Here is a 15,531-nt window from a genome sequence, read left to right on the forward strand (position 1 = left end):
CCAAGAGTCTGGCCCTGCTGTCACCACATGCTCCCACTTGTAGACTTGTAGACAGCAACAAGATCCCCTCTTCTAAGCCTAAATAAGGCTTCTTAAAGCTTCCTTCTCTTCTAAGGCTAAACAAGCCCAGTTTTATCAGCCTCTCCTCGCACATCTTGTCCTCCAGTACCCTAATTGTTTTGACAGCCCTCCTCTGGCCTTGGTCCAGCATGTCAATGTTTTCATTTTACTGGGGAGCAAATTGGACCCAGTGTTTCGGATGCAGTCCCAAAAAACGCTGAATGGAAGAGAACAATCACTTCTCTTTGGTTGCTGGCTATAATCTTTCAATGCAGCTCAGTATGGGGTGGCCTTCTCCACCACAAGGTCACACTGCTGACCTATGTCCAGCTTGTCTGTGAGGATCCCCAGGTCATTTTCTGCAAGGCTGCTTTCCATTCATTCAGTGCCCAGCCTTTAATGCTGAACGGGGTTACTCTACCACAGATGCAGAACCCCCCAAGTGCCTTTGAAACTTCACAAGGTCCCTGCCAGTCCCTTTCTTCTGCACGGCAAGGTCCCTGTGAATAGCAGCCTTCCATGCTCAATTTCCACCCTGAAAACTGGCTGAAAGTGCTCTCCATCCCATCATCCACACCACTAATGGAAAAGGTCCACTGATATTACAAGCAACACTGATTTGTTATTCTTTCTCTTGAAGAATACAAATTCCTCTGATGCTTCTTGAGGTCAGAGTCCCTGATGATATGAACTAATGTCCTACCACAGAAGTCAGTCAAGGAACAAAGTTTGAAGCAAGTTTGACATCTGTCCAGTAGCCCCAGATAACAGACACAGCTGGGAACATGAAAGGGACTGTTCTCTCAGCCTTAGCTCTAATAACCATCTGGTCCTTGTCCTTCCACCCTCCAGCATCTTGCATGCAGACATACGACCACAGCCTGCAGGGCTGGTTATGGAGAGCAGGAAAGCTGTTGAAAACATTACAGGAGGTTGCCAGCCCTTCTGCACTAGCACAAAATGCAACTACAAGTTGCAGCTTGAATCTGCTTTCTGACATTGTGACAGAGTTATCGTGGATTTATATGAGCAGCTGTGAAAGCAGAATTTGGCCCTTGATTTGGGGATTAATTTATACAGGTAAAGACTGAGCACAGATGACAACTGCCCAGAATCTTGAAATAACAAGAGTGAAACAACGGATAAATTAAGATGATTGGAAGATGATTTTGAGCTGAGTTTAGTCAGGGCTATTTCCTCTTTAGTTTCTCAAATTCACCAAAGTGAAACCTTTGTCCAAAAGCAGGATGTTTTATTCCTGGTTATTGGTACCACTCATTCAAAATGCCTATCACTTAGGCCCAACATTTTCAGCACCACAAGAAAAACAAATTGAATGGTCCACTCCCCTCACAGAGTTTATCTCTCACCTGAGAGGCAGAGCTGTGGAAGGGAAGCCAGAAGGACCCAACCCTCATGGTAAGGAAAAGCCTTTTTAAGTTTCTCCAATGAATGACCCATCTTTCTCCTGTCATGCTGTCTGTCTGTCATGCTGTCTGTCTGTCAACAGCTAACAGCCAGCAGTGACAGCTGAGGAGCATGGCCTGGGCAGTGGGCAGAGCTGACATTGTGGCAAAGGGAGCTCTCTGTTCCTGCTGCTGCCGTGTCCACGCTCACTGGGACTGTTGTTCCAGCCTCACGCCTCCTTGTGTGGAGGCCAACAGCGAGGCTTTGTTCGAGAAGCAGCTGCTGAGAAGATGTCCTGTCTCATGGAATGACCAACTGACGTTTCTCCTCCTGCTCTTTAGTAAGCAGGGAATTATTAGAACTGGGGTGGGTTGCCTGGCCCATTTTGTTCAGAGTAAAAAGCCAGGCCCTCAGATACTGGTGTGCCCCAAAAGGGATTCCCTCATAAAGTGGGCCTGAAACAAAGCCAGAGGAGCTGGCTCTCCAGCACCTTCTTCTCATCACCTGGTGGAGTGAGGAAAGGGACTGGCTCATGCCAGAGGGTGGATGGGGCATGCCTGGATTGAGATGTGTCCCAGCCCTGCTTCCCTCAGAGCTCACAGCACATCTCTGCTGGATGACGAGTGAGCTCAGTTCAGCCAGGGCCTGAGCCAAAGATCCTGTTCAGCAGAATGACATGTTGTTTATTCAATAACCTTTTGTTACGGGGTGGATACAAAGCAGTGAGGAAATGGTTGAGCAGTTGGGAGGAGCAGAGTAACTGAGGAAATCACAACCATTCTCTTGCAATCTTTGCTGCAGCCCACCATGACCATCCAGTGATGTCCACATACAGGGGCAGCGATGAAAGAACATCTGCATTGTCTTTCCCCCTATCAACAGTTCCTGCATTCAGCTCTGGGTGCTAACCTGTCTTACCTCACTGACTGTACGACAATTAAATCTGACTTAAAAAATAATCATTGGTCAGGGTCAGATAAACAAATAGATTGCTTTGAGCAGCCTGGGTGTGGTTGGCAAGTTTTCATAGCTCACAGTGGATGACACTATGTGTCTGATTTCAGGTGTTCTTTCTTCTATGCATCTGTGATAAAGGTGTAGCCAGTCCTCACAATTTCCAAACTCCCTTGCCTGAATGACTGGTATAAGACTGTTTTCCCCACTTTTACATCAGCAGGGAAGTCCATGAAACAAATAAAGTCTCATGCCCCAGAGTGGAGTAGAGAGGAAACACCTCTGAGTATTCCCTGCACCTTTCCTAACCCAAATACTTAAAACAAAATACTACACTGCTGCATATGTGTGCTCCATCAGACACACCAGCTCTGTGGAGCCTGACTGTTTATTTATTTTTAGTTTGCTGTGGTCTAGCTGCTTCCTGGCCCCACAGTGCTGTTTCATCTGCCTTCACATGACAAAAAAAACCCCAAAGGCTGCATTTGCCTTTCTAGTCCTGGCTTCCTCCAGAGCAAGAGACACTGCAAGGATGTGCTTTCATGATTCACCCAGAGTTTTCTTTCTGTTGTGTAGTTGCTCCTTTCAAATGGAAACAACTCTGACTGCCCTGAAAGATGCCACATGGTGCATGCAGAGATTTGGGACCGTGTGGTTCCAGTGTGAATGAAGGGTGAGGGCTAAAGCAGCAGAGATCACTTCACTAGGGCAAGACTGGGCTGCAGAAGTCTCTAATGATCTCCTGAAATAACAAGAATAATGTGGAAACCTCCATTTAATAAAGCCCATCTCAAAGTGCTTACAACTGCCTGTTGTGCCACAGGATACTCCCCTAGGGTTACACTGTGTTATGATATAATTATGGGCACATTTCAGCACCATTATGTTATAGGAGGTGTATCCAGAGGACTTTTTCCTGCATGAGCTGTGGTCCCTCTGGGAGGTACCATCTCACAACCACCAAAAGAACCCAGGCTCATGCAGCAACTTGGGAAAAAGCAGAGAAATAGACTGTCCAGTTGAAAGACTGTGTTCAAGAGCTTGTTCAGTGCATGGGAAAAGTTGCATCTTAGCCATAGCATTAATTTTATCATTTCTATAATTTCAAAGAGGTTGAACAGCATGACCCAGTTTCCTCAGCAAGCTGTGACTGCTACTCTGAGATCCAGAGTTACAAGATCAGTGATTCCAGAAGAGCTGAAGGTTAGAAACAACTGATTTCCCTTTGCCTGGAGCTCCGTGATGGCTGCAGGGTGGGATCTCAGCTCATCTCCTTTCTTGAGAATTCCCACAACCAAAACAGAGTTAGAGAAGGAAGGCAGAACTAAGTTTACTCACTAGCCATTTGTTTATAGGATGACTTTTGTCCAGGTTCTCAGAGTTGTCTCACTGCCTAAGGAATTCCATGGTGTACTGCAGTATCTGAACTCACCCTGCAATTGCAATCTGTGGTTTCAGCTTCTGTGTGCCCCACACAGGGGTAGCATTCCTTTTCAGCCTGGAAGGCAGATAAGCCTGTCTGCTACCTTCACCCAACATCTGGAGAAGGAAAGGCAGGGAAAGGTTTGGGATTATACTGAGCAGGGAGTCAAAACAGGGATAAAACAGCACTGGCAGTGCTGTACCAGCAGGGCAAAGAGCCATCTCCTCTGGGGTCCCCTGTCAGAGGAACCCAGAGCACTCAGCTGGAAAAAAGTGAAAATGCCCACAACCCACTGTGAGCCTCCTGTCAAAGGAAAGGAAACAGTGAGTGCCATTCTTCCCCACAGCTCTGCAGAAAAGTCTTCAAACCTTTCCTGCCCTGGTGCGATGGGCTCATCCAGAACATTCCTGCGTGCTAACGTACATGAGCTGTTACTTCACACTTACAGTGCCACCCTAACTCTTGTTCTTATTAATTCTGACACCCTTCTTGGTCATTTCCCCCTCCCATTTTGACCATGTTTAGTTCTTTTTAATCTTTCTGTGTAGGCCAATCCTTCCCAGTGCTATGAATAAATAAAAGCCTTCTGTTCTCATCAACAAAATGGTCTTTTAACAGTTGCAAGAACAACATAGCAATCACTTAGAAAAAAAACCAAAACAAAAGCAGCTAATATTTGGTGCATTTAAAAATATCTGCTTAAGCTATTTTCTACATTTTAGAAATAAATCTTTCATTAAACAGAGAAAGCAGTGAAAAAATTAATGGAGAGAAGAAGCACCAGTGGGTGTCTGAGAGGGACCTGCTAACCCATCAGAAATGCTCCCCACACACAAAGCAGCAGCAGCAGGGCTGCCAGAGCAAGCTGAACTTCAGTTAGAAACATCTAAGGAATGTGAATAAGCTGTTAGAGCTGCAACCTTCCCCTCTGCTTTGATCTGACATTAAACATAACTCGAGAGTGGGAAACTCAACAGCTTCAAAAAGGGTGAAAGAGTCAAAGGTCTTCATGTACCAGGACAGGTAGAGGGTTTATTCGTCCTGGTGAAAGAAAAATGAAAGTGAATCTGGTGGCTAGGAACTGCCACCAGGTTAGGGCTGAGAATTTCATCCTCCTCATCCTTATGTAAAACAGACACCATACCCCTAAGTAGCATGAGCAAGTGCAAGTGAAAAAGAGGCCTAATTTCAACTATGATTAAAAAGCGTAAGAAAAAAGTAAACACATTTTTGTGGTCCCTGTATCTTCCAAATGTGTTTCTGACTGCTATTAGTTGACATGTACTTTTGAAGGTGAAATTGTGGTTTTTCTGGGCTCTGGCCATGTAATGCAACCATAGAGCATTAGATCTCAGCAAATGAGATGTTACAGGAAGAGAGACAAGGATAGCTGGAACATCATGTGCTTTACCAACTCAAAATGCTTGGTATGAGGAAACAAAGCCACATTCTCCAGCCTTTATTCTTGTTTTCCTTGGCTCTCAGCTTTACAGATCCCTAAAATTACTGTGTTAAAACTAAAGGAGCTGCAATCTGCAGCTGACTGAAGAACTGCAATATCACTCCACTTTGATGAATCCCCCACAGTTATTCATTCTGAGAGCTTTCCTAAATTGACTGCCAATAATCTGTTTGTATCTTTCTTCTGTCATCAGAATCTTGCCATAATAAAATAATATTAGCACAGAAATTAAGTTGAAAAGGTGACATTTTGTTTCAAAATAGCTAAATTTGAAGAAATAGCAAGGTCATCCCAGCAGCCTTAATTCTGCCATCATGAAGGCGCATGCCAAGCAGATCCAGAAATCATGGGAAGCAGTTACCTGCCTGTTAAAAACTCCTTATAAGAGACCACAGGAAAAAAAAAATTGCTGTATTACACAGAAATTCCATTTTCCTCTTTCACAGGGCTGATATAAACCAAAGCCATTTAATAATATTAGATGTAAGCTAAGGTTAAGAGGTCTTCTGGAATTCAATTTCCACCGTCACCATGGAAAATTTCTAATACATATCTATGAGGTCCAGCAGTCTTGTGACTACAATGAAATATCCCAAAGAGTGAATGCTCAAATCTTCACATACTGAGAAAAAAAGTGAGCCAGATGTTCCTTACACTACGGGGCAATGCTAAGACCCAAATTGGAGTGCACAGTGTTTGTTACTGTGTGAAGCACCTTTTTGGTCAAGCCTTGCATAAGAGGAAACAGTGATTCAGAGCAGCCTTTGGCAAGATTTAGGGCCCATGTGTGAGCTCCTAGAGAGTCAGCAATAAAAATGGAAATTATTTTTCCTTCTTTTGACTGAAGGATAGACACAACATAAATCAATCAATTCACACATACTCCAACCCTGGTAACTTCCCGAGTCATTTGGGAAAACTCGCTTGCCACGCTGTGGAACTGCATTATTGATCTCATGGATAATGCACCTGTATTGGGAATTTTATCCATGAGAATACCAGAAGCTGAACAAATATCCAGGTCAGGAAGTCTACACTGAGCTCACACGACTAAGAGCCATGGTATGAGGTAGGGAACAGACAGCTATTATAGTGCTAACACAATTGAATAATTGATATTACCCAAAGGTATCCAAAGGAAAGGACACAAAAGGGAACACACTGCTGAAGTGATTTGGAATAGATAAAATATTGGAGGAAAATTTTAAACCACCCAGTCTGACCAGAGCAGTTTTAGCAATGGAGGCATTTATGTCCTTCAGCTTTCACTGGCATTTACCTCAGGATGTAATTTGTATTTCATCAAAGTTTAGCCTTTGTGGTTGTCTCTTTAAGTGCAAAGATTATTATACAGAGCCTAAAAGATGCTAATTGTCTTTCTAACTTACAGTGAATCGAGGCTCAGTTACATCAGCTCTTTGTGTAACACAACTGTGTTTCCATTGTTCTGCTTTCAGGTTCCTTTTCATCCTCTCCTCTTTACTGATCAGGAAAACGGAATTTACAAACAAAACTCTAGGTCTGACAAGGAGAACAAAGTTGTTAACTGACCTGAGAAATCAGATTTGTACTAATTGCACTGTTTAATCCAGCAATATTAGGTATATAAAAAAAAGCCAAAACCTAAAACACCAAGAAATATTTATGTTTATCTAGTGAAAAAGATATTCAAGGAAAAAGAGAGCAAATAGTCACACAGCACAAAACATGCCTGACAGGAACACACATCTCAAAGACCCTTCCTTATCAATAGAAGAAGCATTCTCTGTATCAAATCCATGCAATAAATAAATAAATGTTTTATAATTTCTTCTTGATTTGTCGCTTCAATTAATGCTATTTTAACTCTGCTTCTTAGAACCTCTATCAAGCTTTATGGAAATGAGGAGCTAAGGCATGGAGTTAAACACGCACAGAGAGCAACTGCAATCCTGGAGCTCGGTGCCTTTTTGTATGGAGTGGCTGTGGTCTGCTAGCAGCAGCTGCAGGGGGAGCAGCATGTGGCCTCTTCCACCCCCCTTCCCATGAACTTTATGCCATGCAGACAAACAGAGGGGGATGGAGACACTTCCTACTGGGATTACTGCAGACTCCTGCTTGCCTGCCTCCTGCTCAGAAGGAAGTGCATCAAAATGAATGAATCAACACTCAGAAACACTCTGCCTACACAGGGAGAGAGAGACCTAGGTGCTGAGTTAGGATGTTTCTGCACAGGTCAACTCTCTGTGCAAAGCCAGCCTCAAAAATGGCATGTGATCAATTGTTCCAAAATAAAATGTCACATGGGTTTTATTTATTTTCCTTGCAAGCTGTCTTGAGGGCTAGATATTCTCCTTTTCAGAGAAAATATAGGGATCATTTCTGCATATCAAGTGCAGTGCTGTGATCAAAAGTGAGTCACAAGAGCAAGAGCAAGGGAAAGCCTTGGTACCAAGATTAAGTAAGGTTTTGCCTTTCCTCTCATGGGTAAATGTTGCAATGACTAATGTAGATTCAGGATCTTCAAACTCAAGTTAAACAGTCCTGTCTTTGAGGAGACCTTGGGGGCAGGTTTGAGTCTTGGCTTCAGCCAAGTAAATGGCAGTACACTTCCCAATGTCAGTGGATAATCTGCCCAAAGGACATCAGATTTACACCAAGATTCATCCCATTTCAACCTGGGATTTCAATCTACCCAAAGGACATCAGATTTACACCAAGATCCATCTCATTTCAACCTGTCAGCTCAGAATCTGGCCTTGCATTTTGCCCGCTGCCATCATCAATCCCATTGATTCATTTTGCTGATACTGATACTGATGGAGTGGCTGTCACAGTGAGCAGTAGTCTGCAATGATAAAATCAAAGCAAAGATCTCCAAGCATAAGTTATGAAGTTGCAAGGGTTTATGTGAGACAGGAGGCTACCAGAGAGCCAGGATGGGTGGCTCAAATATGTTGCTGGGATGTCCCCATCCATGCACTGCAAGAGACCTGGTGACACCCAGCACATCTCCAGCACAGCGTGGGGCACAGAGCAGAGCCTTTCAAGCAAGAGGAGGCAGGGACCCCTGCCCAGCACTGTGTACCTGGCCCAGCACTGCCCCACCCTGCTGGCTGAGGGCCAAAGGGATGCTGCTGTGCTGTCACAGCCTTGCACCCTCCTCAGAGGGTTTCTCTCAGAGCTGAGGCGTGCACAGCCAGCTCCAGTCTCTCTACTGGAGTGTGGAGATGTGCTCAAAGGTGTCAGTGATGCCTCCTTGCCTCTCCATGTCTCAAGGGTGCAGCTGTCTCATTGTATCAGTATATGAAAGCTGTGCTGACATTTCAGCCTCCCCTCTGGGATCACTTAGGACATTGACCGTGAATACAGCAGAAATGGCTCCTGGTCCCACTTCCACAGCGGGCAATACCACCTCACCCCCAAGAGACAGGTGAAGAAGAAATAATCCCTTAGAGTGAGGTGAAAAGGCTGAGGAAAACTCCAAGCAAACAAGTTTAGCTTTTACAGATTCAATATGCAGATCTCGACAAAGCAACAGGTAATCCTTTTTCATTTATGTCTGGTTGTGAATATTTTATTGGCTCTTCTCTCACTGCTGAGTAGCTGTAATGGCATTTACTTCAGCAAAGGCCTGAGCTGCTGTTAACCAAGCAGAGTTTTTTACTCACCATGGTCATGGGCAAACACAAACAAGTTGAGTCCTGTCAGCTTCTGGGCCAGGTCGTCGTAGCGGCCGCAGTGCTCCCCAGCGCCGTGCGCGATGAACACCAGGGCCCTGAGAGGAGCATCAGTGTACAATCATTAACATGGCAACCACCCTGCAAACAGTGCAGAGCTGCAAGGGAAACCATCCAATTCAGCAGCAGCATTTCAGACATCAGCAAACACCAGGCAGGTATAGAATTTGCAGAGTTTGAATACAGGGGAAACCGTTGTCACCCTGGCCTGCCATCGACCTGGCCTTCAACAGGTTTTTGTAGGATGGATTGCAGGGAAGGCAACTGCTCATGGGTCTGCTGCAAGTTCTAGATGCAGGTGAGCATCAGCATCAGTCCCTGAGCTGGATATCTCCATGGGCTTGAGGTTCTACACAGCTCCTCCAGTGTAAGTGATGCCATCTGTTTATTGCGGGACTGGTATCTCTCTGTGATTCAAATACCAACACTGTCCTTAACACTATAACTTCAAACATTGTCTGATGCCCCAGAACACTCTAAGGTGGAATTTTAGCCAAAGAATAGGTTCCCAGCACTTTGCTTGGAGTTTGGAATTTTATCTTTTCACCCAATTATGTTAATTTTACCATTCCAGTTTCTGCCCCAAAACAGTTGCTTCACTTCTATGATTAAAATGACTCCTACATAGCCACAGTGCAGACCAAGATAATTAAAACTAGTCTAATAGACACTTATTTTTGCAAATACTTATATTTGAATATTCCAGTTTTATGAATAACACCTTACTTTTACTGGAATGCCATCAAATCAAAGTGACAGAACTTGAAACTCCCCAGTGTTTCTGCTAGATAAAATTAGTATAGACTTGGGCTAGAACTATAGCAGAAGTAGCTATGAGATTACAGAAGTTCTGCAGGATTTGACAGGTGACTATTTAAAATCCAGTTTTAGCAACATAAACATAACTTGTTTGTTTAAAAGACCGTTTGTTCTTGCAACATCAGCAACCACAAAACCATTTGAAGGCTACAAGTTCGACATTTTCAGTACATGAACAGTGAAATATTACAAGAACTGACAACATAAAACAATGACAGCAGTTAACAGCTAGGAAATTCCTCAACTTTATCTTAATTGAGGCTTTGAATACCTTTTTAGACAGTGTATTCACAGCAATGAACTGCTTAGGTCTTAAATATATTTAAACTTAAAAAACATATTGGATGATGTAGAGACTCCTATCCTAGCTCTTTAATTAGCACTTGCTTTAAAGCATTTGCCCAGCTGGGCAATTTAAAAGAGCATCCATCTAGACCAGAAGGACTGTACAGAGTCCATTGCAAACACAAAAGCAACAAGGCAAAGATGCTCTGGTATCTAACACCAATTAGCAAGGGTGACATTAGGTCATGTACCATATTTAACTTGCTGTGCCTTACAAATCCTCTTAAGTGTCACTGAAGGTTGCAAAACAATCCGTGTGGAGCAGGCATTCCTTCCTTTGTCATTGTCCCTGATCAATTGATTTGTCAAGTTATCAATGCACCTGGCACACAGACTGATTTTTGGAGTGCAGGATTTATTATTGTACCTCTAAATACTGAAGAAAGTGAGACATTGCTTACTCAGTGGAGAATATTAACTTTCTTCCTGTGGGCCCATTGGCCTGATATTCAACAGACTCAGCCAGGCTAGGTCTCTCTGCCACACCTCCTACTCCCACACCTCCCACTACCTTCAAGCTTGACAGCTTCCTTGCTCAGTGTCTTACTTAATCTCTTTAGGGGACCTATATTTGTTTCTGCTGACTAGGCACAGAGATAAAGGTGCACCTTGGCTGACTGAACAAAGCCCTACGATTCTCAGAGAAATATTATTTGAATTAATGCACTAAATGGCACTAAGTGAATGAAACCTAATGGGAAGCTGGCAAAGAGATCTCTTCCAGGAAATTCTACGTTCTTCATCCCTGTGACAGCAAAGCCCTTGTTTTGCTTTTATTCACACTGATACAGCATCCTTCAAGATGCTAAGAGCCCTCACTTTATGTGAAACCAAGTGAGAAAAGATAAAAACCCACAGGTTCAGAGAGACAAGGTGTTCCTGTGACCTTTCCTTCCACCTGGAACACAATTTCCAGGTGTCGCAGAACTGAGCCTTTGCACACCACAGGGAACAGACCTGGTTATTATTTGTCTGCAAAATGCTGAATAAAACCCCTGAGTCTGTTTGTGCCTTTAGAGCTCTAATGACATTAGCTGCTGAAAGGACTTAGATACTTTTGAAAATTTTGTCCTAGCAAGTATCATAAACAAAGCATAAAATTTCCAATTTGTGACACTGAAACAAAATCAGCCTATCCTGTTGTTCAATAAAAAGTGAGAGTGGCTTTACTGACTAAAAACTAGGTCACATCTACACAGCTCTTTAGCTCCAGCTTTCAGGTCTAAGCACAAGGGCCACATATTGAACACAACCTACAAAAATTGAAATCAGTATGAGTATCATCTGAACAAGGATTGAAGGATTTGGCTCTTTCACTTGATCTCAAATTTTCCATGACAAAGTAAGTTTAGATTTGGCAAATAATACCTGAAGGCAGTGTAACAAATACGATTTAACTTATTTTCACTAGCAAGCTGCCAGGAAAATACAACAAACTATTAGATTGACTGACAGCAATTCTTTCCTGTATGTAAACATTTTTGCAGATATCCCTGCTCTTAAGTCACAGTCTTCTTTTTCCTTACCACAATGGCTGGAATAAGAGATTATCAATCAGAGATTGCTTTCAACAGAATCATTTAAAATTAATATGGAGCCTGCAGTGTTCGTGGTTTTGCAGGGCTGCAGTGCCTCTCTGGGCAGTCTCAATGAGAATTTTGTTCAAAAAAGGTTGAGAATGAAAATTTTGTTCAAAAAGGGGGAGAAATTTCTTGCAGTTGTGCTGCTGAAATCCTTGCAAGTTTGCAGGTAGAAAACACTTGTGCACAGCCGCAAAGCTCTCTGCAAAGTGCCCTGTGCCTGGATCCCTGCTGGTTCTGGTGTCTCTGACCACAGCACAGACAGCTCCTGTATCTCCGGTGCTTCAGCTGGCTTTGGCTGGTGGAACTGTGATTGCTGAACATCTTGGGCTTTGGCACCTGTTCAGGGCACCAGCTCCTCCCAGGGCAGCAGGACTGCCCCGAGCTGGGCTGGCTCTGAGCACAAAGCCAAGGTGTGAGCAGGGTGGGACTGGGTCCCACGCTCTGGCTCTCACCCGGCCCTGCAACAGCAATTACGGGCTCTTGGAGGAAACCACTTTATTGACTGCTGCTTGCAAAAGCAACAGATGGTTTTTGCAGATTCCTGCCCTTCCCATGGCCTTTATCACCTCCTCCTCCTGGCCCCTCCCCACTGCAGGTTTCTGCCTCCTGGTACTGCACAGCTTGGCAAACAGATGCACTTGCTTATTGCATCAAGAAGGAAGAAAAATATTTGTCTTTAATATTCAAATCAGCTACAGGCTGTGTTTAGTTCTCTTCCATGATGAGGTTATATACACCCATGACCTGTCCCTGCTCCCACATGTCCCCTGATTGCTCTCAGTCCCTCCTATATTGCAGCTGCAGCCTGTCAAGCTTTGTAAAACACAGCAATGCCACACCTGCAGTTAATACAAAGCACCTGCAAACACACCCTGTCCTTTATTAGAGAGTGTGGAAACTGTGGAGGCTATGCTGCAACACTGTGTGCACAAATCCACATGAACACGTTGTTCTTTTCTGTCCTGCCTCTTGGAGAGGTCACCACCTGATCCAAGCTTTAGCCTTGCCCAAGACTTCCCTATTTCTCACTGTAGCTTCACATCCACTAATATTTCTCTTCTTGGGTAGGCTGCTGATTTGCAGGGCATGGTCATGCTTTAGGTTGCAGCTCTAGGTAGAAAGGCAATTCCAGGTTTAAAGGTTCTCACTTTCTGTTTTGCTGTCTTTTTGACAATTGCTCAGAGATGCAATTCCACAGTCAACTGGAGGAGAACAATTCTAGGCAAAATAAATTGCAGCACTGGACTGACACACATGAGCAAGAGCCCTCTTAAACCAAGACTGTTAGAAGAAAAATACACTGAAAGCACAGCCAGAAAGCTGCTGTGTTGTGACACTTCAGGCAGGCCTGAAACACCACTCAGGGCTTGGGTCCTGCTGGGCATAGGACCCACAGTTCTTGCTTTGCTTTGAACAAAATTCATGTTGAAACTGAGCCAGACAGAGATGGTTGCAAGCAGGATGATGTGAATTTAACATCTTGTGTCCTCTGGGGACAGAGCCACTTGTCTGGGACCCCATGCTTGCTCTTTTATTACCAGAAAATAACCCAAAACAGTAGGGCTGAATCAAAGAATGGAAGACAAGCTTCCTATGACTGCATGTATGAAAAATGCAATCTTTTCCACCCCATTCAAAAGCATCCCTCTTCAGAATAATATTTAAGTACTTGCCTTAACCTCAGGAAACTTTCCCCAACAACACATGAAAGTCAATAGGACTCTCCAAGTACAGGATGAAAGTTAAAAAAGGATTTGTAAATGCTGTCCGGAATAAGGACTGATTTAATCACACACACAAGTGATTTCCTGAATCAAGCCCTCACAACTTAAGCTAATACCATGTTATTCTATGTTAGGCAACTGTGCTTTTCATTTGGTCTTATGGATGTTGTTACCAGAACCAGATCAGCTTTAACAAAGAACATCTGACTTGCACAGTTTTGAATTCCAGACACTAAATTCCTAAAGTAATTTTTAAAAACAAACTGACAGGAAAGCTCTGAGCCAGCTGAACTGCCAGAAAAATGACTGGCTTAAGTACTACATTTTGTTGTGTTGTTTGAGCTGATTTATCAGTTCTTTTGTAGCCAAACAATTAACTTTTATTTACCAAAAACCGGTGACATTTTTAGACAAGCAAGTGGATAGTCACTCACAGATCTTTTGGTGTGTTAAAAATGTTATGTGTGTATTTTGCTTCCAGAGTATATTATCATGGAAAGTCAGTGGAAGGTGTTAATTCTTGTGTTAGTTGGGTGAATGGGCCTCACTGTGAGGAATAGCTATCTATCATATTATAAGATTTGTTGAGATTTAAGTGTCAATCTAGTTTTCTACCCTTGGTATTTGCTAAAAGGTTACAAAAAAAAAAATCAGCTAATAATTTACAAGAACACATAATGAAGAATAATTTTTTTTGTGATCTAAACGATTGGTGATCTTTTCCTTTTCTGGAGGGTTCTTCATGCCCTTCCTTTGGGTGTAAGACCCAAAGTTTGGAAGAGGGTTGTCTCTGTCTCTTCCCTTCAAGTCAGTTTTTGCATTATTTTTTTCTGGAGGTGATTTGTGCCCCAAGACAACCCTGAAAAAACTTGGGCCATGTGTAGGGGTTACAAAAAGCTGTAGCAATCCCACTCATGTTATGAATGCTTGTGACCTACACACTTGGCCATGAGTTCAGCCTGGTGTCTCCAGCTGGACAGGAATATTTATGGAGTCAGGTGTTCCCTCCATGGCATCCTTCTGCCTCTAGGAGACATCTGAGCTATGTCCCCCAAAGGTGTAAGAGGGAGTGACTTTTCTCCCAATTCCAATCCATGTTTCAAGGAGGCATCACACCCCAGGGCGTTTCTGGCTCTCTTGATCAGGTTTTTTGCATTCTCAGCCTCTGCCCTCCTGCCCCACAGCTTTGCCAGGCTCTGGGGAGCCACCTCTCTCCAGCAGCTCTATCACTGCTTTTCCCACTTCAGGGAAAAAAGGAAATCAGAATGTCAGTAGCCTGGAGCTGAGTCTCCATCAACCTTCTCTCCAAACCACAGACCATCCAGCATTAGCATGGATACCTCACAAGCTCTGAATCTGGAGAGTTTATCTCTGGGGTTTAACTTTGGAAAACACTTATGCATGAAAGAACACGTCAGAGGAACCTGCACTGTGCTCACAATACACAATTTCTGCTTGACTATACAGAGCTTGTGGGGCTTGAGGGTTCTCTACATTTGTGTTTGATGTGGTTGGATCTAGACTAGTAGAATCAGTAGCTTTATTCCTGTCCAGATCTTAAATTGGCATTCAAAATCAAGCTTCTTCAGCAAGCTCTGTGTCCTGCTTTCTTTCCTCATTTCCTCATTTCCTCAGGCTTGGAAATTCCCATGCAAGCCCTTCCAAAGGGGCTGCTGTTAATTTAAGCCCCATCTTGCTGTCTTACATCATAGAGATTTAGGGCCCAGTCTTAAAACCTGTGCCTGCTCCGTAAGCAACCCTCTTGCAACAAGCCTGGTCTCATCAGACATCTCAAAATCACAACTCCTCACAAGAACACAGTTAGGAGGACATTTCAGAACAGCCATGTTCTGAAACTGTGCAGAAGGGATAACATGGCTAAGTTTTCCAACCCCCTCACAAAGTGCAGACATAAATCAGCAGAGCAGAGACGGATCTGGTTAGTACAAATATATTTCATAACAAAAGGTTCAACAGGATCCAGCTAGAGCCAGCACAAAACAATGTGCAGAAATAGTTTAAGCTGATTTATTAT

The 15,531-nt window shown here is 43.5% G+C and overlaps 1 protein-coding gene across 2 annotated transcripts in view; it reads right to left on the bottom strand.

Moving 5' to 3' along the window:
- Window positions 1-15,531, bottom strand: part of MGLL (monoglyceride lipase) — a 62,028-nt gene that overhangs the window by 32,079 nt on the left and 14,418 nt on the right. For both annotated transcript variants that reach the window (XM_058031835.1, XM_058031836.1), the window contains exon 3: window positions 8,957-9,063. In XM_058031835.1, the coding sequence (XP_057887818.1) occupies window positions 8,957-9,063 (107 nt within the window). The remainder of the gene's footprint in view (window positions 1-8,956; window positions 9,064-15,531) is intronic.

This window comes from Melospiza georgiana, chromosome 11, assembly GCF_028018845.1.
Source record: "Melospiza georgiana isolate bMelGeo1 chromosome 11, bMelGeo1.pri, whole genome shotgun sequence".
Lineage (NCBI taxonomy): Eukaryota > Metazoa > Chordata > Aves > Passeriformes > Passerellidae > Melospiza > Melospiza georgiana.